At 40.9% G+C, this 26,331-nt stretch overlaps 1 protein-coding gene across 8 annotated transcripts in view; it reads left to right on the top strand.

The window, feature by feature from the left end:
- The window catches only part of CNTN4 (contactin 4), a 903,676-nt gene extending 878,065 nt beyond the window's left edge, over window positions 1-25,611 (top strand). For 7 of the 8 annotated variants that reach the window (XM_086697562.1, XM_086697563.1, XM_086697564.1 and 4 more), the window contains 10 exons: window positions 1,942-2,062; window positions 6,181-6,339; window positions 9,020-9,169; window positions 10,700-10,770; window positions 11,838-12,072; window positions 13,040-13,152; window positions 13,938-14,124; window positions 14,557-14,669; window positions 20,066-20,234; window positions 22,938-25,611. In XM_086697562.1, coding sequence (XP_086553688.1) covers window positions 1,942-2,062; window positions 6,181-6,339; window positions 9,020-9,169; window positions 10,700-10,770; window positions 11,838-12,072; window positions 13,040-13,152; window positions 13,938-14,124; window positions 14,557-14,669; window positions 20,066-20,234; window positions 22,938-23,038 — 1,419 coding nt within the window. In that variant the 3' untranslated portion in view covers window positions 23,039-25,611. The remainder of the gene's footprint in view (window positions 1-1,941; window positions 2,063-6,180; window positions 6,340-9,019; window positions 9,170-10,699; window positions 10,771-11,837; window positions 12,073-13,039; window positions 13,153-13,937; window positions 14,125-14,556; window positions 14,670-20,065; window positions 20,235-22,937) is intronic. The other variant, XM_086697570.1, reaches the window with a different exon arrangement.
- Window positions 25,612-26,331: the final 720 nt, after the last annotated feature.

The raw sequence follows: 26,331 nt of genomic DNA, 5'->3' as shown, positions 1-26,331 counted from the left end.
AAAACACAACTCTGGTCAAAATCTGTAAACAAAGACAGCACATTCTGTTAATACTTTGCTGTACTCTGAAATTTCCAGGCTATAGCTAGTCTCCTCGGCCCTTAAGCCCTTGGTGAATAAAATGGATTATTGGCACAGTGTATACATTTCCTTAAAACAAATACAGCTTTCTGTCTTCCCTGCACGTGCCCCCTCGTGAGGCATATTTTCTGTTGAAACCTATACTCAAGAGTCCTAACACAGGAATGTCTTGGGTAAAGAAGTACCAATAATGGTGGCGATGATGGCTTTTGTTTGCAAAGTGCCTGCTGATTTATCAAGCACTTTCATGTATATAGGCTCTTTAATCCTCACAGAAAACCTGTGAGATAGGGTAACAATTATTATCCTGTTTTACTGAGCAGTTATAAAACTTGATTAGTAAATACAATCTGAATGAGAACCCAAGTGTTAAAAATAAACAGATTTCAGGTAAAAAAAAAAAAAATCACAGTTCTTCTTGAATTAGATTTAATACCTTTGACATGATCGCTCATGGTCATCAGTAATACCAATTTGCACTCTGTGCTTCACAGTTTTTAGGATTTCACGTACATGTACAGTCTCGTTTGATTCTCACAACCTCACCTAGTCAGTGAGCTAATACCCAGAGACTTTCATGAAATCACAGCCCAAGATAGCTGAGGACCAACCATCAACTTTCCCTTCACTGAATGCTCGAGCCTCTCTTCTCAACCTATTTACAACTATTGGCAGTTCCAGGTCTTCCATTGTCCTGGGTAAATTTGGGATGTGTTGCTCTAAAACAAAGGGAATTAAGTACACCTTATTTAGAATGAGAATAAGGTCTTTCTGGATGGTAGAGTGGCCTGACCTTATGGGTTCACATCCCAGCTGTGCCATTTACTACCTGGTGACCTTAGGTAAGTCATAGAACCTCTTTGTGCTTGAGTTTCTTCATCTGTAAAGTAAGGATAACAAGAGCACTGACCTCGTAGAACATGTGAGTATTCAGCTTTAATATATGGTTCCCATATTCTAATACTATTAAGCATTATCCAACATTATTGTCATTTGGAAGAACAGCAACAGGGCCAAAATAACCTATGTTATCTTGTTATCCATTGGGAGGTTAGAAGTAAGCATAGCTTCCTGAATCTGGCCTGTAGAGAGCACTTATATGCAAGCCACCTGTTCTCCAAGCTTTTGAATAACCACCCTCCAAGGTGTAGCCATGTTCTTTGGTTAAAATGCCACCTTTGCGATAACCTGCAGAGACATCTTGTCATATTTATTAAAAGTACCATGCTGGTGGATGAGTAGAAATATTTCTGTGGCACACAGACATCCATACTGGGATGTAATCAGTCCTATTCATCTGCTAATCAAACTTGCATTTGGCATTTGAAAAACAAATTAGCAGCATTCCACACTAGGTGATGCTAGATTTCCTTAGAGAGTCTGGTCCTCATAATCTTTTAATTCAAATCTGGGAGCAATCAAAATGCTGGCTATGAGACAGAGTTGTGCAGTAAAATGCAGATGCCTCCAAATGTGGGCTTGCCTCCCCTTTCTAAATATAGAGTTCCAAAGTATTGGAATGCTAGTGAAGGCTTCAGGCTCAGCGCATATCTGAAGCAACCCACAGGACTAAATCGAGAGCCACCGTAAGTAGTTTAAGTGCTTCCAACATGGGTGCAAACTGCTCCAGAGACCCAGAGAAGCCACATACCTGAGGTCTTGTCTAAGGTGTGTCCTGAAAATGTTGGCGTTTTTATCTCTCAAGCAGGCTCACATATTCTTAATAGGCTATGGCTTGCATCACTAATGTTTTCATCAGCCAGTGTAAAATAAATCCATTAGTCACAGTGTCCTTCATGTGATAATGATATTTAGAGCTCATTAAAAAGTAATTGTAGCCACTTTCCCCTACTTTATCAGCAGGATTCAGCTGGTGATTTGATGATCCGAAACATCCAGCTGAAGCATGCTGGGAAATACGTCTGCATGGTCCAAACAAGTGTAGACAGACTGTCTGCTGCTGCAGACCTGATTGTCAGAGGTATGTGGAATTCTGGTTTCTGTTCTTGAAACGCTTTTATGATATCTACCGCTGCACAGATTTCTAAAAACCTCACCACTTGAGAATTATGGAAGAAAGTCAGGTAGAAGCTGAACATTGTAAACAGTAGTTAACAGCCTACAGAAGTTCTGTGCGGATCTCTTTTTCATAGGGGTATCACCAGAAAGTGCAGAGCAAATCCGGTTACTCCATACTGAAAATAACTCCTGTGAGTGCCCCGAGTGCCCCGATTTATGGCTGTTGGAGTTGATATGACCTTCTAGAATAATTTTGGATTAACAAAAGCAAATAGTTTAAAGAAGGATCAAACTGTGCCTTTTGATGTTTCATACGGGCTAAGCCAAATTAGTGATTTAGGGCACTGATATAACAGTGGCTTCAGAAAAATCACCACATTTTCTCAGTTCCCTTTTTTCCCTAAAGTTAATAGTTCTATACAGTTCTTAAAATATGCCTTTAGAGGAACTGCCCAGGATATAGTAAATAAGCTGGAGGCCGATGACAAATGACAAAATGACATTTGTGAGATTTTCTTGAGCACAATCAGCATGGCCTAAGTTCAACCTAATGGCTACACAGGCCCTGCCTGAGCCCCAAGAAACCAGTTTATAAAGGAACAGAAGTAAATGGAGTTTTAAGAAATATTTTTTTAAGTTTATATATTTTGAGAGAGAGAGAGTGCGCACACGTGTGCGCACAGAGGAGAGACAGAGACAGAGGGATAGAGAGAATCCCAAGCAGGTTCTGCGCTGGCAGCACAGAGCCCGACATAGGGCTCCATCCCACAAACTGTGAGATCATGACCTGAGCTGAAATCAAGAGTCAGACATTCAACCAACGAACCACCTAAGTGCCCCAGAAATATTTTTATATTGAAATTAAAATCTTTGGGAAGCAGGATACGTACCAGAATCAAACCGATGCATGCACAAGGCTTTTCTAAAGTATTAAAAGTGCCTTTTGATGTTTCATCTGGGCTAAGTCAAATTAGTGATTTAGGGCACTGATATAACAGTGGCTTCAGAAAAAGTATTGAAAGTAAAGCCAAATCAGAACATCAAAATACTCTCTTGTCTAGCACCTCCTTCATCTGAACCCTAACTATTGGTGTTTAGGAATCTCTAGCCAGCAGAGTTTTGAGTGCAAGCATACAAAACTCCAGGGGAAATTAGTTGTGGAGGCAGGGTGAATCCGAGTGCAGGGTGAACAAGGTATTGTGGGAAGCAACTGAAGTGTTGCTGTGCCCTCTAGGCATAACCTGAGTGGGGGAGATGTGTGGGAGTTAGCTACTTAAACTCATTGTCAAGAGAGGTTAAAGAAAAATAGCTTTTCCATCCTGTCTGCTTTAGTTCCTCTTTAAATTGCCTACAAAAACCTTTCTGTAGGTAATGGTACAGATAAGAGTCAGATAAGAGAAAAAAAACTTGCAACCTGGGTTGAGCTGCCCATTGAATAACTTATAGAAACGTGTTTATTTCCACTTTAAAATACATGAGAGCTGATTTGCTCTACCCCTGGGGACAAAAGAATTCTGTTGCTGAAAATTTATCCTCTATTTAATTAGGATAATGTTCAGATCAGCAGTTTAAACACCAATAAATTAGACTAATAAATATTTAAATCAGTAATACTTGAAGTTCTTAAATGATATTGTATACTTCATTTCACAGAAAATAACATTAAATACCAAGAGGAATTTGCAAACTCAGTCTAAAAGAAAATCTAGTCTAATCAGTTAATAAGGCCAATAAATTAATATGCCATTTTAAACCATAATCTTTCCTTTTATTTCCTTTAGCTCTGCTCTTGCAGCTTTTCTGCATATTACAGAAAGGATGCAGAAATGCATTCCACTGCCCTGTAAGAGATTTGTGTATCTGAAACTGGTAAAGCTTTGAGTCTCGGCTCTAGCTTCCTTGATTCTCGGATACCTGCTTTATTTAGTCTGTTGCACTAAGACAGGTGGAAAGGTCATTCATCCCTGGGAGAGCAGCAGAATCACTGTTCTCACACCAACATTCCCTCTTCTGTTGCCTGTGACAGAAACATCTGTGGGCCCCTGGCCATGTGAACATTTTGTTCAGAGGATAAACATTTGCTCATTTTGTCATTTTGAAAGAGTGACCCAACTTCCCCAAGACAAAGTTGGTAAACATTCTGTGAGGTCATATCTCCACACTGGTCAGGAGCACACAGCGTCAACAAAGCTTGAAAGTACCATCTCATCTCCAATGGCCAAGTTCATACACCCTTTCATTTCCTTTATTTGGTTGACAGCAATGGGCTCAGATAATTCCTATCAATTTAATTTATTGAGGAGTTTGGAGGGGAACACTTTTGTGCTTGTGTACTTTGATTTTAAAGGCTCTGAAAAGAGCACCGATTGAAATGGGGGTGGGGCATAGATCTAGGATAAGAAAGCTAGTGGGAAACAAGAAGATGGTACTGTCTTCTGGACTTTATCTGGTTAAGACCAAAGTTTGCCTCCGCTCTATCCAGGTGGCATTAGACTGACATGTTCAAATGTCACCATGGAAAATTAATCAGTTTCAGCATACAGATTTCCAGACCTTTCATTCAGGAGTAGGAGGGAGAAGCTAAATTTAGTCTCACCTGTAGGTCTATAAAAATGATTTTTAAAAAAAGAAAGAGAAAGTTAGGACATCATAGGAAGGGTACAAGAGTGAATCTCAGAACAAAGTCTTACTTCAGGAAATTACATTGAACTTTTCAGCACTCTGCTAGACGTCTCTTTCTTCCCTGCCTGGTGACCTGGCCCAGTCATATTTAGCAGTACACTTGAAAGCTCTATGGGGCTGAACAAAGCCCTCCTAGGAATATCTCCTTAATCCCTCCTTAGGGACATGAGATTTGTCATCCTGTCTCCCTCACAATCACCTCCCTTCCTGAGGTGGTCACTTGTGCCTTGCCACAGATACATTTAACTGCCTACTAAGAGCTTTTCTGTTGGAATCTAGGACAGCTCCGGGTCTTTGCTTGGGCTGTGTTGATATTTTGTTTTTGCCTACTGCTTTCCATCCCTCTACTTATTTATGATTTCCAAGCCTTCTTTTAAAACTGATTTCCTCTTGCCTCCATGGTTTAAGTACATGGGCAGAAACAATGAACATCAGGAAGATAAGTGGAAAAATAGAGATATGACTTACGGAAACTGCAAATGAGAGAGAGTCTTTAGATTCCAGCCCCGTCCTGAAGTTCCAATGAAAAAGCCACAGTCTGGTGACTCTTTTGAGCACTGGTCATTTTCACAGCAGCTCCCTTGCATACAAGCGTGTGTTTGCATATGATGCGGGACAGCAGCGGGGTTAGTAATTACAGTGCAGCAGGAATGGGAATGTAGGAGCAGTGCTGCGACCACCAACATTCTAAAGCCCTCTCTGCTCACATCCGCAGCCTCAGTGGTAGAAATGACCATTTCCAAAAGACTCTTATCTTCATTTATCACTACTCTATCCACAGATAACACTGCCTGACCCATACCAGAAACCTGTAAACATATGATAGATGAATTAAGGAATTTGGACTTCTGTGGTATCCCAGTATTCTCTCCTAGCATTTGGAACAGATACTCTATTTTAATTCTTTGTTTACCTATTTTTTTTTATTATACAGTGAGCCCCTAGAAAGAAGGGGCCATGTCAGTGCGCCTGGGTGACTCAGTGGGTTAAACATCTGACTCTTGGTTTCAGCTCCAGTCATGATCTCACATTTCATGGGTTCAAGCCCCGCATTAGGCTTTGTGCTGACAGTGCAGAGCCTGCTTGGAATTCTCTGTCTCCCTCTCTCTGCCCCTTCCCCCCATGTCTCTCTCTCTCTCTCTCTCCCTCCCTCAAAATAAATAAACTTAAAAAAAATGAAAGAAAGAAAGAAGGGGCCATGTCTCGTTCATCTCTGTAGTTACAGAGCCAGAAGAATTCTGGACACCCAAAGAGGTATTCAAAAGGGAACTGACAAGTGATAAATCTGTGAGTGGGTGAACAAATGGTTGAATGGATCAGCTCTGCATTCAATTAAGCAATCATTTGCTTGGACATTTGAACACACTGCTCCCTTCTGAGCGTCTTGCTCTTTCACAGGTCCCCCAGGACCCCCAGAGGCTGTGACCATAGATGAAATTACAGATACCACTGCTCAGCTCTCCTGGAGACCCGGGCCTGACAACCACAGCCCCATCACCATGTATGTCATTCAAGCCAGGACTCCGTTCTCCGTAGGCTGGCAAGCAGTCAATACAGGTACCATATTGGATGCCTGGTGCTGGTCTTTCACAGGGGCTTCTGAAACTCAGCATAATGGACAAAGCACTGTGGCAGAAACCAAGGGCCACCTAGGTTCTCATTCAGACACAACTACAAATGTTTCCTAGACCTCATCTAATGGTACTATCATTCATTTAATGTTTTTTTTTTTATATCAGCTCTTTGTTTGTTTTTTAACTTATCCTAAGCAACAATGTCTATCACATGATAGATCTGTATGTTGGTTATATTTTTTCTTAACATACATAATAAAATACATTAGTTGTAAAAATAAAATGCATCAATCTGCTTATTACCTAAAATTATCTGTGTACTATTAATGATATACTTTGAAAAGCAGTGGATTATGCTAGTCTACATAGCCTTTGTAAAAGTTTATATAGTGTTCTCAAAAAAAACAATAACTAAAGACTGCCTGGAGCCCCTTGACTTGCTGCCCATTTTTATTTAGATAGCTAAATTTGGGCATAAAGAGGTATGAGATTTTGTTATATTAAAAAGTATGTCTGTGATGCCCTTAGATGTTGGGGGCTACACACGTACTACACTGCCTGGCTTAGCATGTGCCTACCCTACACCGGCAGGTACAGGTAACCTGTTGAACCCCACTCATGACGGGGATCAGGGATTGCAATTATTCCCCATGAACAAGGAATTCCCAATAAGCGCAGGTCATAAACTTGTGTTGATTAAGCCCCTGCCCTTTGTACACATCGCCTGTCACTACTACAGATTGGATGGTTCAGCGAGGCCCTCAGATCTGCCCCACCAGGTAGGCCCATGGCCCTGGTGGAGCAGAGCCCTGAGAAGATTGTCAAACTTGAAAAATAAAGGAATGTGAGTTGACCATACCTTCCCTGCCCCCCCCCCCCATTGACTCTTTTTGTTATTTTATCTAGGTTTCATTTGAGGAAAAATGGACAAACAAGTAGTTTTTGCAAGCAAGATACACACTCTTCTAGTTCCTAAGAGTTGGCCGTGTGACCTTAATGTCTTGAGGTAGAAATACATGGAGTGATAGGCCTGGTTTTCTGCAATTCAGATGAATCCTACTGATTTTCACAACCTCTTTTTTTTTTTTTTACTTCAGCTTATCCAACCTCAGAAATGGGTTTGTGTGTTTCCAGCTCATTGATTTTCTTCTGAATGTCAAAAGTGCTTAGGAAGGAAAGATACGCAAAAATCTTAAAGTTAGGGGATCATTCTAGCCCTGACTCTGCTAATCAGCACATCTCTATACAACTATGCATCTTCCTCTTCTGTTAAATGGGCATGATAAGATTTGGTTATGACCCAAAAGAGAAATGATTGTGAAACTTTTTTAAAAATAGGAAGTACTACAGAAATATAATGAAAGAAAAGAGGAGGATGAAGCTGCCGCTGCTGATGATAGTGATGGTAAAAAAAGAAACAAACAAAAAAAAACACTAGAATTTGTTGAACCCTTGCTATGTGCTACATGATATGCTCTGCTAAGTGCTTTTCTTGGATTTTCTCAACAGCATTGTGAATAGATATTGTTATTAGCCTCATCGTATGATAGGGAAACCAAAGCATGGAAAGGTTAAGCGACTTGCCCAAGGTCATTGGGCTACTAAGTGTCGATTCAGGTTTAGAATCCAGATGATCTGACTCCAGAGCCCCACTTTTTACCTTTGTAGGCTAGGACTGTGTAATTGTGGTATAAGGAGGCTGGCAGCCACCGAATCCTAGTGACCAGTGTGATGGCCTCAGCTTTGCCACAGGGAACCTCCCTTTGAATCTTCTGGGCCACATGGGAAATCTTTATTTATTTTTTTTTGTTTTGTTTTATTTTTTTAAGTAAATTCTGTACCCATCGTGGGGCTTGAACTCATGACCCTGGAGATCAAGAGTCGCATGCTCTAGTGATTGGGCCAGCCAGGTACCCCTCATGTGGGACATCTTTATGATAACCAGTTTAAAATTCAAAAAGTTGTTCAGTGAGCATGGAGGCAATGTCCAGAGCTTCATGGCTTATGGTGTCAAAACAGTGGGCCATGTCCTCTTGGGAGGGAGCCCTTCTCCAAATACTAGTAGGTGAATATTGTCAAATTCTCCCTCTCTGACTTCTTTTTTGTGTGCTTTGTGGCCATTCCTTTTGTGGTTACAGATTCTTTCATGAGATAGGTTAGTACAGCTCACTGTCAGCAATATTACGGAATTGTAATATTGTAGATTCATTATTATGTTAAGTTATAGAGCTTGGAACACACGGACAAAGGAGCATATCCAGCGCAATCTTGAATGAGTAACAATCTTTATAAGGCGCATTTTCCTCATCTGTATAAATAAACACAGCAATTTTAGTTTACTCATAGAATGATTGTAGAAATTGAACAGTGTGCCCAATACTATACGGTAAATACTGAAAAACGTGTCAGGTAACAACAGTCATGATTACAGTCAAGCACTTTTGGGCCTTGAATACTGTAATGTCATCTGCTGGTGTCTCATTTGAACTTGTTAGTTTAGTATAGAGAGTTCTGGGATGACTTGCTTGTAACAGCTGCTGTACAACTAGTCTCAGACCACCTACAATGCCCTGCACACAGTAACAGTAATCATGACGGATGGAAGTTCCTATCTGCTTAACATGGAATCCTGTAAAGTATCTCCACCTTTTGATGTCTTTCAGTGCCAGAACTTATTGATGGGAAGACATTCACAGCGGCTGTTGTGGGTTTGAACCCTTGGGTCGAGTATGAATTCCGCACTGTTGCGGCCAATGTGATTGGGATCGGGGAACCCAGCCGGCCCTCGGAGAAGCGGAGGACAGAAGAGGCTCGTGAGTAGTATCCAGGACACGGAGAGTCTGTGCCAGTGGCTATTATTCCTTAGGAAAAGGCTTTGAATTCTTCTTGCTCTTCAGCCCTAATGAGGCTCTGTATTAGCACCCCCTTCCCTTGAATGTTCGTAATGATCAGAAACCAGACCGGCAGATGCTCAGTTTATTGAGTTCAAGAGTTAAGTTGTCACTCATTCCTGGGTCTCCTTGTACAGGGAGAGACACTCTGTGCTTAGTTCTTCCAAACACCACCTCTTCCTTCAATGGTTCGTTTGTCACCAAGATTCTTCAACCAGGATTTACTTTTTTAAGGCACACCCCACATTTCAAATGAATTCAACACACAGAAATCACTCGTCGCAAGGAATAAGTTCTTCAGAAATATTTAGTAAGATTTTTTTCTTAGAGTATAAGCCATTCCTAGAAGCTAAGATTCAGAACATTCTGCTCACTCATACGAGGCCAGTATGTATGTGTAGTATGACCCTCTGTAAGCACAGCTTAGAATGAGCACAGGGAGGGAATAACATGAATTCATCTGCATTGGTTGTACATTTCCTTCTCTCATGTAATGTGGGAGGCCTAGGTGTGGGTCTTTGTAGAGTCCCCAGCTGTGATAACGCCAAATGTTTGTTGAAAGAATAATAGCAAGGTCCTTGAGCAGATGGGAAGTCTGACCCTACTCTTGCACAAAACTCCATCTAGACCTATTTCATTGGCTTTAACCAAGGGAACACACCCAGACACCAATGGGGTGTTTTGTTTCCCTGATGATAATGTAGCTAATCCCCATGCTTTCTTCCCCCCCACCCCTCCAAAACTGTAATTTAATTAATTCCTCTCAGCAATCCTGGGGAGGAAGCTAGCCTAATTTCCCCTCTTTTACAGAGAAAACTGGGGATCAAAGAGGTTAAGCACAGTGAGCCAGGGGTCAACCTATGTCCACCACTTCCTTCAGCACCCAGCTCAAAACTCACCTTCCTCCGAGAAGCCATTAGCCCATCCCTACTCTGAGCAGCCTGCTACTTCAGAACGCCACTGCACTTCTCCATTCTCTCTGCACCGTGTTGTTCTTTATTGTCACCATTCCTCTGTATGTTCTGCATGTGCGCTCTACCTCAACTAGATTGTAAGCTCTGCACGGGCAGAGTGTGTATTGTCTGTCTTTTGTGTATCACCACATGGTTAATAAATGCCTATCCAAGCACTAGAACCAGAACCTCTGTCCTTTCCTCCTACCACTGAAGCTTGGCCTCTAGGGACGGAGCTGAACAATTGGTCAGACATGTCACATAACATGCATATCTTGTTGAATGGGAAACAGGTAACTAATGGCAATTTCCATGGTACGTTTCACTTCTTTAAGCTGATGCTTTGGGCCACTTGACCACACTGTTTCTGATCTCAAAAGACAAAGATATATGTTTATCAGAGTATTTTCTTAAAGTGAGTCACTTCTGTCAGGCAACCTTCTTTCCTCTCATTTGCTTTTAACACCAGATATGACTTGTTTTTTTGTCTCCTGCACAGTCCCCGAAGTCACCCCAGCTAACGTCAGTGGTGGCGGAGGCAGCAAATCTGAACTGGTTATAACCTGGGAGGTAAATGAATCATGGAACAAAAGGAGTATACATTAGCCTAGGCTATTTTTTTTTCTCTATGTTAAACAAATAGAAGAAATTTTCTCTTCTCTTGTTAAGAGCTGAAATTTACTTGAGTGCAAACACCCCCTCTCACATAGCTAATTGCCAGCAAGAAAAGGTGGCACTTGCCCATCAATTGTTGAGTTAAGTTTTAATTTGATTTAACACAGAAAAAACAATCATGAAATGGAAGACCACACAAGAAAAAAAAAATACACACACACACACACACACACACACACACACACATATATATAGAAAGCTGGTTCAAAGAAAACCAGTTTTCCTTTCTTCCTGAACTGATGCATGGCCAATTGATATAAAATGTCTGCCAGCAATAGATTCAGTGTACCAGCACAATTTCCTGGCATTTGGCTTTGCTTCTGGAGTCCTCTTTTATAAGGTGGTTTTTAAACAACTTGGAGGTAGGTTAGTCACCAATTTATTAAAAATTGATTTTGAGAAATGAGATTGGAGTTTTAGAAAGGTTCTTAATGTTTTTGGAAGATTCTAGACATTACCCCCAAAGTTAAAGATCTTGCATTTAACCAAAGCCCCAGCAGCGAAAGAAATCACCCCCTCCAGCCTCACTCCTCATTTCTGAGGGGGAATAGCTTTTTTGAGCCAAGACGGTCTTCTTCAACGAAGTCTTTTGCCTGTTTGGCCCTGGAGGAAGATTCTTATTGGATGGTATATGTTGGAATGTCGGTTTCTAGATCAACTGTCCAGTGACTTTCATTTGCAAGAACTTCAGAGCTGGGTCTCCCCCATCAAGAAGCCAGGCTCTCCACTGCAAATTCTCACTGGGTTTTTTGTTTATTTGTTTGTTTGTCTGTTTAACCTACTTCGATACCTCATCCATACTGATGGCAAGCCCCAAGCCTAATACTCTTGACAAAACCCAAAGTAAGATAGGTGGGGAAGAATGTATGTATAAGATTGTGGGAGGTAGGGTAAAAGAAAACAATTGTAGCATTTGAATCGAACTGCTGTGATTTCTGAAGGCTGCCTCCCTTCTTTCCCAGACGGTCCCTGAGGAATTACAGAATGGTAGAGGCTTTGGCTATGTGGTGGCCTTCCGGCCCTATGGCAAAATGATCTGGATGCTGACAGTGCTGGCATCAGCCGATGCCTCCAGATACGTGTTCAGGAATGAGAGTGTGCGCCCCTTCTCTCCCTTTGAGGTTAAAGTGGGCGTCTTCAACAATAAGGGAGAAGGCCCCTTCAGTCCCACCACAGTGGTATATTCTGCAGAAGAAGGTATGGCTTATGCTGCCTATATATTTGTTATTTGTTCAGTTCTGAGATGCTGCTGATTTTAGGACTGAAGTGTTGACAGGCTCTCCTGAATCTTAGTCAAGTCATTTGGCTTCCCTTTGTTCTTTTGCTCTTATTTTCATAATCCAGTGACTAGGACTCTCACCTATGAGAAATGCTGATTAAGAAGGATGTGTATTATGGGTCGCCTGGGTGGTTCAGTTGGTTAAGCATCTTACTCTTGATTTTGACTCAGGTCATGATTTCATGGTTCATGAGTTTGAGCCCTGCATCGGGCTCCATGCTGACAGTGTGGAGTCTGCTTGGGATTCTCTGTCTCCCTCTCTCTCTGCCTCTCCACTGTTCGTTCTCTCTCTCTCTCTCAAAATAAATAACATTTTAAAAAAGAGATGTTTAAAGAAGGGTGTGTATTAAAGGATTTGCTAGCTATGAAAACTTGGTGTTGAACTTAAGGAATCCTGTGTTGCTTCCCTTCCAGCTACCCCCAAATTTAGAAATCAAAGACTTTGTCTTTACCATTTCTGTCACAATTACCTTCTAGCTGTTAATCATAGCTCTTCTATAAAATGAGTGTTAGTGTCCTCATCACTAAAGGCTGTAATATAACTATGGATTATTTGCTCGTTGGAATTTTAAAGTTTTTTAACTTTTTTTTTTTTTTTTTTTTTTTTTTTTTTTTTTTTTTTTTTGAGAGACAGAGACAGAGCATGAGCAGGGGAGGGGCAGAGAGAGATGGAGAATCCAAAGCAGATTCCAGGCTCTGAGCTGTCAGCACAGAGCCCGACACCGGTCTTGAACTCCCTAACCATGAGATCATGACCTGAGCTGAAGTCAGCACTTAACTGACTAAGCCAACCAGGCACCTCAATTTGCTCCTTATAATGCCAGTATCTAGAAGCTGTTCTGATGCAGTTGATAAAGTAATCACTTTTTCCACACTCATCTGCAGAACCCACCAAACCACCAGCCAGCATCTTTGCCAGAAGTCTGTCTGCAACAGACATTGAAGTTTTCTGGGCCTCCCCCATGGAGAAGAATAGAGGACGGATACAAGGCTATGAGGTAAGCAAGAGATATGTGCCTTGGGTCTGGGAAAGATGCACCCCTCAGTGAGAACTTCAACATACACTCTATTGGGAAAAAGACTCAGATTCCCATTTAAAAGAGGGATTTGTTAAGGCTTCTAGCAGATACTTATTGAACCACTGACATTCTACACTGAAAGCACCCTTTTCCTGCTTTTCCTACTCCAGAAATCTTTTTCAAAATAGATGCAGATCTAAGAATTTATAAGAAGAATGGAGAAATGAGTTTTGACTTTTGATACACCCAGTATCCAGTTGGACTCAAAACAAATGTGGGGGAAAGGTGAGAAATAGCCAACAATGGTTGTGCCCACTTTCGATCTCACTATGAAGCTGAGAACGGAAAGGGAGCCCTTCATACTGCCCAGGAGTGCTCGGGGCATACAAAGCCCTTGGCTCTGAAAGCTCTGCTTATGAGTTGGTAGGAAAACATCAACTCCATCATCAGAATCTGCATTTTAAAGATCAGATGAGGCGCCTGGGTGTCTCAGTGGTTTAAGCATCCTACTTCACCTCAGGTCATGATCTCGCGGTTCAGGAGTTGAGCTCCACATCTGTCTCTGTACTGACAGCTCAGAACCTGGAGCCTGCTTTGGATTCTGTGTCTTCCTCTCTCTCTGCTCGTCCCCTGCTCGTGCTCTGTCTCTCTCTCTCAAAAATAAATACACATTTTAAAAATTTAAAGAAAAAATAAAAAGCTGCTACCATTGGAAATATCTCTAATAGGTATGATTCCCACAGTCTTCCTTTTTATTTTCTCAGGTTAAATACTGGAGACATGATGACAAGGAAGAAAATGCTAGAAAAATACGAACAATTGGAAATCAGACATCAACAAAAATCACCAATTTAAAAGGCAGCGCGCTGTATCATTTAGCTGTCAAGGCATATAATACTGCAGGGACAGGCCCGTCCAGCGCAACGGTCAATGTGACAACCAGAAAGCCACGTAAGAACATTCTTGTTCAGAAATATTTTAGGGATTTCATCAGACATATCCCAAGTTCATTCCCCATCCCCACCTCCCAGTGATCATTTGCATACTAATTGGTATCATTATGTGTATTCAAATTTACCTTAGCATTTTAACTGAACCTTTCCGAATACCATGCAAAATTCATTGCTCCAGAGGACAGAAAGATAAATGTTTTTCTCTTCATTGGGAAGGGCTACTTCTTTTAGATATAAATGTTAGGCGACCAAGTGAATCTTTTTCCATTTGCAGTGCTGTATCTCGTCAGATTTTAGTGACCTTGAAGACACATATTAGTGCAATAGCCCATTAAATTGCCTCCACTCTTGAATTCTAGTAAGGAGATATTCCTCAGAATCCATTGAGACTTAATAATCTGTGACTTCGTATATCTTAATTTTTTTATAGCACCAAGTCAACCCCCCGGAAACATCATATGGAATTCATCGGACTCCAAAATTATCCTGAATTGGGATCAAGTGAAGGCCCTAGATAATGAGTCGGAAGTAAAAGGATACAAAGTGGGTAATTTCTTTTTTGCAGAGGCTCCTAATCCTGCTGTTAGTGAGAACAGTCTCTTCACACAAAGTCATATGAACTATGTTCTCACTTTCCCTGATGATGCCTCACAGCCTCTCTAGGAGTCCCTGTCCCCAGAGTGGTTTGCTCTGAGTTTTATAAATGGTCCGTGGCCACAGGCCAGAGTTAGAGATTGCCTAATCTGATTCTTTGGACTCAGGCAGAGTCTTTCAGAAATGGTTGAAGAACCTATGGGTATGTCTTCAAAAACTCAGGAAAAACCGCATCTGTAACATTTCTCCTGTCAACTTTGTTTTGTTCTTGTCCTGGTTGTCTTTTTTTTTTTTTTTTTTTTTTTATCAACAGTATTATGAATGGTTAATCATTTTTATTCCTGTTCCTATAATTAGGGAGATTTATAGAGAGAAAAAGAAACCAGGGAGTTTTTAGACAATTCATTTGTCTGCTCCCATAGTATTAGTCTGACTTTATTTAGCTAGAAAAGAAAGAGTGTTTAGCCTTGGTGCCACAATTAACAGGAAGTGTTACTGTCTTGTTTTGTGTTACTTTTAAGCAATGTGTGGGGCAATGCAATGCAGGGCAGACAAAACTGGCGTGCAAGCTGTGGTGTGTGGCATTTTTGCAGGAAGTGTTGAGAGTAGCATAGAGGCAGTGCTGTCAGGAGCTCATGAAAGGACATGGGCCTGTTGGAAAGTAGTTGATCAAAGCACAGCTGGAATTAGGAGTGGATGTAGTGGTGGTAGAACCTTGGGTAACATGAGTAGAGAAGAATTCAGGAAAATGCTCCCTGTCACGACTTCCTTTTCTTTCCTTCACGTGGCACAGTGATTTGTATTCTGCCAACAGAGCAACATTGCCTAGAAACTCATCTGCAGAACTTTTCCTGTGTCCTTTTATAAGAGCAAACTCTTCTGGAAGGGTCTTCTAGCATAAATTAGGAGGCCCACATTTTGGTCCTCTATTAACTCTGTGACTCTAAATCACTTAACGTCTTAGGGCTGCATTTTCTCTTTTATTAAAGGAGAAATTTCCTAGTATCTTCATTTTTCTCTGAACTTTTACTCTAGACGTTTCAGTTGGGCCATGAAAAAGGAAAGAAGATAGGCAACTCTCTGGGAAGGAGTGTTCCAAGCACAATGAACAAGATGTGCAAAGGTCCTGAGGTGGACACATGCCAACATGATGCAATAGGAAATAGTGGAGACTGTGATGAAATAGAGATTTTCTCATTGTCCAGAAGAGGCAGTGGATTCTGGGCTCTAGCCTATTATTACCAAACAGTGTGTCAATATCTTCTAATTTTTTTAGTAGAACCCAAAATTGTTTCATGTATAATTTGGGGGGGGGGTGGTAAATGTTGACATCTAACTCAAAATAAAATAAAATAGTAAGATGAAATAAACACTGTAAGAGCGAAACACTTAACATATGCAGGTCAAATGTGACCCACGGACTGTCAGTTTTCTACTAATGAACCCCCTTGTTTTGCATTCATGAAGACAGAGACCAGAGTGGGGAAGCAATTTTCCCACACAGATGGTGGCCAAACTAGACTGAGTTAAGCATATAGGCTATTGACCCAGACCACCTACATTTGAATGCTAAATCTACCACTTACTGTTCATGGTACCCTGGGAAAATTGCATAATATCTTCAGGTCTCAGTGTCCTCATTTTTGAAATCAGAGTAATAACAATGCCTGTCTCAAGAGGTAACCGTGTTACTACTTACAACATACAGTGTTCTCTGGCCTCATTGAAGATGTCAGACAGATCCCTCCAAAGCCACAGTGAAGTTGCCCAGGGCCAGGTGTCACATAACATGGTAGAAGGTGGTGACAGATCTCTCGTTGCTTATGAGGACATCTCCAGGCTCCAAGTATATGTCTGTGTCAGTGAGGTGGGAAGAGGTTCTCTGCCAGATTCTATAGATTATGTTTTGAATCGAAGCATAAGCCAAAATAGCACAGTTAGGCGCTCTGATACCAACCACCGCCTCATCTTTCTCTCTGCTACAGTGGTCTCGAAAACCAGACCACTTGTGTGTGGTTGTAGCCAAAGAGTGGAAACAGCCATACAACATAAAAACACCTGAATGTCGTTTGTTGTAATATACAGGGAAACAGGGGCGCCTGGGTGGCGCAGTCGGTTAAGCGTCCGACTTCAGCCAGGTCACGATCTCGCGGTCCGTGAGTTCGAGCCCCGCGTCAGGCTCTGGGCTGATGGCTCAGAGCATGGAGCCTGTTTCCGATTCTGTGTCTCCCTCTCTCCCTGCCCCTCCCCCGTTCATGCTCTGTCTCTCTCTGTCCCAAAAATAAATAAACGTTGAAAAAAAAAATTAAAAAAAAAAATATACAGGGAAACGGTTTGGGACGCCCAGTGAAGAACAAGGAGCAGAGAAAATGCACTTTGAGGGATAGGGGAAGGATGTAGCTGAGAGTCGTATTGTTAGTCTTGATTATGGGAGCATCTCAGTGATTTAAAAATATCCATGGACCACAGCTGCAAGAACACAAGCACAGAACTGTGCACTAAGGCCATCCCTGAAGGGTCACTGAAGTCCAGGTCACAAGGCACACCTTTGGGAGGCGGTAATTTCACTTTCTTTTTGAGTACTGATGGTCTGGACACTTCATATATTGATCTACATTTAATAAGAAAATCAGAGATCCATTGGCTCCAGTTCAGTGGCTCCTACTGATTCTTGGGGAAAAACTCATCATCTTTGATAAATTAGGACACATCTCCACTTTGATGTTTCACCAGACATTGAGAAATAGACTATAACTGAAATAATGTCAGGTTGTCTAATGTGATAAGAACAAAGTTTAAATTACTCTTACTTTTCACGTAAAAGAAGAACATAGAGTGTTGAAGCACAAAGTAAGCATTCAATAATGTTTGTTACTGTTATCATTACTCCCATGAATCCACTCTTTCTGCTTTTCTTCTGCCCTGGGTTATATGAAATGCAAGCACAGCCTTCAAGTCAATCAGCCGAACCAAGTGTTTGGTGTAAATAAAGGTTTTACAGGCTCTTATTTAGGTTCCAATGCAGTCCCTAATATTACAAGACTGATAAGCAGTGCTGATAGCAAGGCTGCTTTTTCCTGGAAGTGTTTCTTTTGGATTTATATTTGAAACTGGTTGAAGTCTCTGTGCTCTGGCAAGGACCAGAGGTAAATCAAAGAAGCAATTTATTCCTCAAAGCCAGATGTGCCCTTGCATCCCATCAGCCAGCCCGTGTTCCTGAAGGGCCGTGATGAGACGCTTTGACACTCCTGAATGTGCCTGAGGATTTATTTGAGCCTGATCATTAGCGAGGGGATGCTGAGTTTGATACAACTGATGTTCCGGAGAAGGAAGGGGACACTTATGAATCTTTCCACCTTAAGGAAATTGTGTTTTCCACCATGTATTAGAGAGATATAAATTAAGGTGATGAAATGCCAGGGAACAAATGGGATCTATACCATTTTAAGGGAATTTCATGAATTTTACTTGTGTTTGCTTTTTATTGCAGTAGTAGAGTGGCCTTATGTCCCTAACTTCAGCAGGTCAGAATTTTGAAATGTGAGCAAATCTTATGGTTCTCAAAGTGTGGTTCCTGAACCAGAGGCAGTGGCATTATTTGGGAAAATGCAGATTTTCAAGTCCAACGTCAGACCTACTAAATCATAAACTCTGGGGTGGGGTCTAGTGACCTGGGTTTTAACAAGCCCTCTAGGCAATTCTGATGCACCCTCAGGCTTGAGGACCCCTAAGCGAATGCAAGATTTACAGCCACATTAACATCACATCAAACTCGTTTTAAGTACCGCAGCCTGGCCCCTACCTCTGTAGCATTACCTCTGGAGTGGAGCCATAGCAGGCTTCCTGGGCCTCCTCACTTCTGCCAATTTGAGCTGGATAACTCTCAGCATGGAGACTGTCCTCTGCATTCATTGCAGGCTGTTTTGCAGCATCCCTGGGCTCCACCCAATAAACAGTAGCACCTGTTGTGACAACCACAAATGTCTGCAGACATCACCAAATGCCCCCTGGGGGAGAGGAGCAAAATTGTTCCTTCAACCCTCCCACCCTGTTGAGAACCCCTGAGCATCAGTATTTCTCATGTTCCCCAGGTGTTTCTACCACACAGCCAAGACTGAGGACCACTGATCTCACCCAACCCTATGTTTCTTAACTACCAGCAGAAACTGAAGGTACTGGATTGTAGTGATTTAAGAGTACGGGTTAGGAATTCTCACTAGCTCTGTGACATCTTCCGGCCTCAGGCTCCTCATCTTTGGCAAGGACTAATAATGCCTGTCTTGTCAGACTGCTGTGACAGTTAAACATGGTGATGTCAATAAGGGACCTAGGTCACAATAAACATCAGAAAGTATTATCAGCACAGTCGTTATATCCAAAACAGTAGATGCACTTGTCCAGGCTTTTAGATTTTGTTTCTAATCATAGCTGATGGCAGTCAGAGTAGGAAATACCAGGCAGGCAGGTAGATGTGTTTTCGGGAGACCTAGTTGGGTACCTTGTCAAATGAGCCACAGACCCAGACCCAGGGGAGGCCAAGAAGGGAACCATGCATGAATAGGACCAGTGAAGCTATAGACACTTCTGGAGTGACAGTGACTGCCACATAATACCCTGTTTTCCACATAGCTCAAAAAGGGGTCTCAGTGCAAGGAAAAGGGGGTTCCCGCCCTTGCCTTTTGGAAATCTCTCCCTGTGCTGAAATGTGCTTTCTCCAAAGGATTCATGGTGATAATAACGTATGATGCCTTCCTTGTGCTTCTCACCTTTGCCACGTGTGTTTTTTATCTCTTGTTCCCTTTAAGCCTTCATAAATACTATGTCTTACATGCTTCATTTGAGCTAAGTCCTTCACTTACAGTCAGTCCTTTTGCAACCTTGAAAACACCCCAGAAAGGTGGGTGTCATTGTTTCCATTTTACAGATGAGGAAAATGAAGCCCAGAGAGGTAGTGAGGACTTTGGTCCTCTTTCTAGTGGCCAAGTTGATTCCGATGCCAGAGCCCCTCATGTATAACTGAGCTCTGTACCTCCTCCAAGAGGTATTCATCTTCCAGGTGTATTATCTGAGCCTCCAGAGGTTATGTGAGGCCACATGGCGTGGTGGGTGACTCATGCTAACCCCATCCCCATGCTGCAGTGTCCTGTAAACTCTTTCCTCATCATGAAATGGTGGCTGCAGACGTGCCCCTGGGTATAAATGAGCCTCCCAAGTGCGTGCGGGCAGTCTGACAACCTCCGTGTTCCCACATTTCGCTGGTGCCCAGAGGTGAGAACGAATGAATGCTCCATCTTTGGGGCTTTTGTGAGGACAGCAGGTGACACCTGTTCTTTCTGCATTGGCAGGTCTTGTACAGATGGAACAGACAAAGCAGCACATCTGTCATTGAGACAAATAAAACATCAGTGGAGCTCTCTTTGCCTTTTGATGAAGATTATATAATAGAAATTAAGCCATTCAGTGATGGAGGAGATGGCAGCCCCAGTGAACAAATTCGAATTCCAAAGATATCAAGTAAGAGTGTGTTTTTCCTCCCTTGCCCCTCCCTGCTGTAGCTCCTAAGCCTTGCGAATGAGTCCGGGCTCAGACAAAGTGAAGCCCACAAAGAAACTCTTCTTCAAAAATGGGCAGTGCCATCCCCTTCCATCAGACAAGTGATGTTCACTGATCACAGGCGGTTTCACACAAAAAGATGATGTGACCAGTTTTGACTGATTTTATCAGTTGCCAATCAAAAAATCAGATTAAAGCAGCCCCAAATCCATCACACAGGTTTTCCCTTGTGGACCTGTGTGGTGTGCATCTACAACAACAGCGAAATTGCAGCTTAGAAAGTTAAAAGCGTGAGTCACTCAGGAGGAATAAACAAAGGGGTCTTTAAAGTGCTGTAGCAATTTGTCTTTAGCAGAACCATGTAACTCAATGTCTGTGGCTGAAAATCTTTTGAACTGGGCACTATTTTGAATGTGTGTATATAACGTGTACATAAACACGCAGGTCCATGTATAGCGAAGATTATCTCTGTTGACAAAGATTGTTGAATAATATGTAAGAATGTTCTTTTTTGAGCAAATATATTCAATCCTGTTTTTTAAGCACTATGTTTGCAGATATCTCAGCAGCATATTATTTTTTATTGTTGTATGATTTCATTTATTAAAAAAATAGAAAAGGCAAATCCATAGACACAGAAGTCAGATTAGTGACTGGTAGAGGCTGGCCAGTGGTGTGAATTGCAGCTTAATGGGTACTGGGTTTCCAGTTGGGGTGATGAAAAAGTCCTTGACCTAGATAGTGGTGCTGGTTGAACAACATTGGGGTATACTTCATGCCCCTGACTCGTTCACTGTAAAATAGTTACAGCGGTAACTTTTATAACACATATGTTTTACCACAATAAAAAAAATTGCAGTTAGAAGTCTTAGTGTAGATTTTCATTGGCTTTTGGATTTAACTGCCTGGAGATAAGGGGTTCAGTGCAGGCTGGAAATATAAATTTTCAAGCCATCAGTGGCAACATAATATTTTAAATCATGGACAAAATTCTCAACATAGCGTCCTGAGTTTCAGCCCCTCTGCTAGGTATCCATCACATTATTTTTCAGATGAGGAAAGGGTCTAGTGTGTGTTGCTGATAGCAACTTATGGGAAGGCACTCACTAAGCAATTTTCACTGCATCTATAAAATTTGGATGCTTCCCATCAGAAAAGAAAATGTTCATTGGTCATTTAACCCTTCTCCTGAATAAGCATTTGCTAACATGGACAAATACAACAAGACTTCATAGGGACCCTGAAGCTGTTTCAAGCTATGCTCCCAACTCAGGATGATTTGCCAATTTCCAGATAAAGTTTATGTTTACTGCACCCTTTTTTCAGGTGGACACTAAAGGCATTTTTATCTTAAAAAACAGCAAAAACAAAAAACCTGGGGAGAATTGGATTCTATATCTCACTAAAGCAAGGGCTCTAAATTCTGTTGAAAGGAACCAAATTTGTGGAACCTGAGATGTGGAAGTAATCACCAGGCCACAAAAACCTGAGATTGGGGTTTGTCTGGGGGTCAGTTCATCTCATTTTGTTAAAATCTCACTTCATACTTTCTTATCATTATAAGGATTGTCATTGTTGTTCTGTTGTTGTTGTTTAGACCAGTGATTCTTGGTTTAATTCATTACAAAAACGTATCTTAAGCAATTAAATTGATATAATTGATATTAGATAATAAGGATGTGACTGTGAAAAAAAAAACAACAAGTTCTCTTCCTCAAAAGATTGTCCATTTTGTTGGTCAAAGACCTTACAATTTTGGAGGAGCCTCAAACAACAGCTGGTAGCCTGTTAACTATGAAAACTGGAAGACCTGTAAGAAAAGGTGTTATGTGAAAGGATTGAGATTATTCTGGGGGAAAAAGGGGGTATATTTAGACAGATGTGGATTTGAATCCCAATTCAGCTATTTACTAACTCACTGCTCTTAGACAAGTTTTCTTACTTCTCTGGATCCTAATTTCCTCATCTGTGAAAGAGTGTCACAATACCAGATTGCTTAAGGTTTTTGTAGGAATTAAGTGTCACAGTGCCCTGTGCCCAGCACAAAGGTAGAATTCAAAAGGGAGCAGCAACTTTTATTTTGCTGCATCACTGATGTAATAGTTATTAGCAATGTTATTAGTAATATTGAAGTTTCTTCTTACGTTAGATGTGGACATCCTCATGAAATGCTTTCACAGAGGTCCAGAGATGTCCCATAAGGTGCTCTTAGGTTCCTAGGTAGGTAGTCATAGAACTGATGTTAAAAAGTCATTAAGAGGGGCACCTGGGTGTCTCAGTCGGTTAAGCATCCTACTCTTGGTTTCTGCTCTGGTCATGATCTCACACTTCATGAGTTCAAGCCCTACATCAGGTTCTGCGCTGACAGCACAGAGCCTGCTTGGGATTCTCTCTCTCTCTCTCTCTCTCTCTCTCTCTCTCTCTCTCTCTCTTTCTCTCTCCTTGTCTCTCTGCCCTTCCCATACTCTCTCTCCTTCCCACTCTCTCTCAAAATAAATAAACTTAAAAAAAAAACTAAAATAAAATAAAAAATAAAAAGTTACTAGGAAATTGTTATTTCTGGTAGAATCTAGCCATTTCTACTGTTTCGAAAAGTGCTGTGGCCTTGCTTTCCATTGTATCCCGGGCAAGGCGATACTGAATGGAATTATTCTGTCTTTCCAGATGCCTATGCAAGAGGAGCCGGGCCTTCTACTTCGAATGCATGCACACTGTCAGCCATCAGTACGATCGTGATTTCCCTCACAGCTAGGTCCAGTTTATGACAAAAGTTATCTAAAGGACTTGCTATTTATAATATAAGCAACATTTAGCTAGTTGTTTTGAAGACACCCAGTACTAAGTAATATTGTTGTTCAAGTACATCTTATTACTGGAAAAAAAAAATGTTTTTTGCTTCTTTAGGAATGGCATTATACAGTACTTCCTCAAAGCAAACCTAGCTTTGTCTGAAGTTTCTTTGGAAACTCTGCAATGCACTGAAGACATCTGTAATATGATGTTACCAAAGCAGTTTACATATGTCCTTATATGCATATTTTTTATTATATATTTAGTGTTTTATAGAATTTTTTAAAGTTAACATGAAATGTAGATATTAATTTTTTCCTCTGCTGTAAAATGCTATGGGCAACACAATCATACAATTATTATTTGAAAATATTTCCTTTAAAGAAAAAGTTTGAAACTCATATTGATAAATAAATTATAAACTGTACAGTTTTACAAGGATTCAGTGGCAGAACAGCTGAAGATTTGGTCTGGAACTTAAGGCTGCGATGTGTAAATGACTCTTTGGATAGTTAACACATTGAATCAAGTCCTTTTTGACATGTACAATATGTTTTCCCACCCTCTTGTGAATTTTGTTGTTCAACACAACTTGAGATGGTTTCAGGAATGGTTGTGAACTAGAAACCTAAACTAACTGCCCAAGAGGTACCTTGTGCAATATTCCCATCCCTGAATTTAGCATTGTACAGTAAGACTTTCTTTTCACTCAGCTAAGTTAGCATTGTGTCTGTAGTAGCATTATCTTAGGCATTAAATTTGAAGTTACCTATCCAGTAGTAACATAGACCAAAAGTTACTATAGTCAACCAACTCTTTCAAAGGATAAAAGATAATTTTACTATCTTTAACTGTATCTGTCTTGAATGTACATTTTTTAAAAAGGTAATTCTCTGTTGTTGGATTCATAATTTCTTTATATATGTGTATCTCTTTAATAATAGAGCCCTTCTTTTGAATCAAAATCATGTATGGAGTTTGGCACATTTCTCCTATTTCAGCAGATAGTTGCTGCGAAGAAATTTTTCACGACACTACAAAAGATCTTTAGTATAACTGTATGTTATCTTGATGATTATCCTGTTTTGCAGTAAGTAGCTTAGTTGCTTTATAAGCTTTACCTTCTAAGTCTTAAAATCACATATTGGAAAATTACAGTATAAAAAACCACCTATTCTTATGAAAAGAACTATTTGTTATAATGGGGGAGGTTTTGTAAGCAGCTGACACTTGTGGAACAGTGCATATAAAAGGCAATGAAATTTTCTATAAAAATTTTCACATGTGAACACTCTGCCACCTTTTATTCTTTCTCAGAGAGCTCAAATTTGCCTGTAATTTGTCATTTTTTGCTTACAAATAATATAAGTTAACTTTTCAACCTTCTAACTCTATTTATCCAACAAGGTCCTGTCCTAATCAGGATTCCACTTGTGTAAAAAATAGGGTGGTAACCAGAAAAAAAAATTATTGTCAGTATTTCAAGCTGTGTTCCTTTCTTAGTTTGATATGGTTACTTCTATGTTAAAATAAAACAAAACTTAAAATCACACACACAAAAAAATCAACAAAACAATAAAATGAATGAAAAAAAAATGATACCCCAGGTAGTTCCCGACCCCAGTGTAAATGATATTTACCAGTGATCTAGCATATGTAATCTTTTTTTAAAGGTATTGTTAATAAATATTCTGTCATTTGTAAAGATACTTGTCTTTTGGGAGCATTTTTCCTGCCTGCCTGTCAGGGAATTTGTTAGCTCACCCTTGTGCTAGTCATAATTTGACATGACAGAGGGACTCCAAAGTCTCTGGCCATGATTCAAAGCTAGGTGACTCAGAGTATCCCTTTGGAATTGACAACCCCGAAGACACCATTTCAAATCCTCTTTGCAAGCAGAGAGGGTCATAATCCACAAATAAATGTCCTGAAGATCAAACTTGAATATTTCCTCTTGATTACCTAAGTCTTTTGCATATTTAACCTATGGATATCTGTTGTTTTAAGCTTTCCTCAACCCCATAGCCAAAAGGATAAAATCTAAACTTGATCGTTTAAGGCCCTTAATCTAATAACAACTTAACTTCGTACCCAGCTACACTGAGCCCTCACTGGCCCCTGAACACTGCTTGCTTTTGATCTCACCTCTGTGCCTTTTGATGTATGGCTGACCCCTCCTGACATGCCCTCCCCACCCTTATTTCTCACCCAATTCCTGACTGTCCTAGGGTAGCTCCAGCCCCAGGCGTCTGCGAAGTCTTCCCACACCTCAGCCCTTTAGGATGTCCTTCCTCTGGGTTAGCTACAATCCCTGTCAATACCACTCATTTAGTAATTAATCAGGTACTACTTTTGGAAATCTCTTGTACTGTTATCTTGCATTTTAAGTTAACTCCTGTATTGTTACTTAATTTTCCTTGTACTTATGCCTTGTCTTCCCAGCTAGATTGTAAGCTCCTTGAGGGCAGGGACTTTGGTCTTATCTTCCATGTACTCTCCATAGTGCCTAGCACAGTGCCTTGCAATAAATAATCATTGATTAATTGAAGGGGTCTTTGAAGTAGCATTTTGCATCAGTTGCCTGCCTATGTACCTTAGTGACCCAAACAGAGAAGACCGTGTCACTATTTTTGTTAGGTGGTGAAAAGCATTAGAAGGCCTGGCTTCAAACTTTATGCTTTGAAAAAGTCCTGTTATCTCTCCGCTTCATCGTCTGGTAAATGAGGACCTGGATTAGCTGAGTCCACCTGAGCTGAAGGTATTTTAGAAAGTGCTTCATAGACACCTTCACCCACACGTGTCTGATTTCTTTGGCTTCTGTGTTTGTTGTTGCAGGTTGGGTTCACTGTTTGCAAGCAACAGAAAACCACTCTGGCTAAATTGAACAAACAAAAAGGAATGACACCGATTAGGTCACATGAGCCAAGAAAAGGCTGAATGACCAAGCCTTGATGACAATAAGAACCAGGCTATGCTAAGAACCAGACCACAAGCAACTCTGAAAAGTCTATTCCAAGTGCTTTTTTGGGAATAAATTGGATTTGTTTATGAGTTTGATACTACTCTGTTCTATATGCAAATTCCTAGAAGAGTCTGATCTGTCCATTTTGTGTCTCATAGCCAAAGCACCTTGATCACATCAAACCTGCACTCATAGCAAAGTAATAGCTTACTAAAGAAAAATTGAGGTGATGTTTCCACAAGATGGGATGATAGATACTGGGAAGATCTAAGCAACACACTTTCTATGCTTAGCTATCCGAGGGGA

This window comes from Puma concolor, chromosome A2, assembly GCF_028749965.1.
Source record: "Puma concolor isolate L17-30 chromosome A2, mPumCon1.1.hap2, whole genome shotgun sequence".
Taxonomy (NCBI): domain Eukaryota; kingdom Metazoa; phylum Chordata; class Mammalia; order Carnivora; family Felidae; genus Puma; species Puma concolor.
This window is presented reverse-complemented; position numbering and strand designations above follow the sequence as displayed.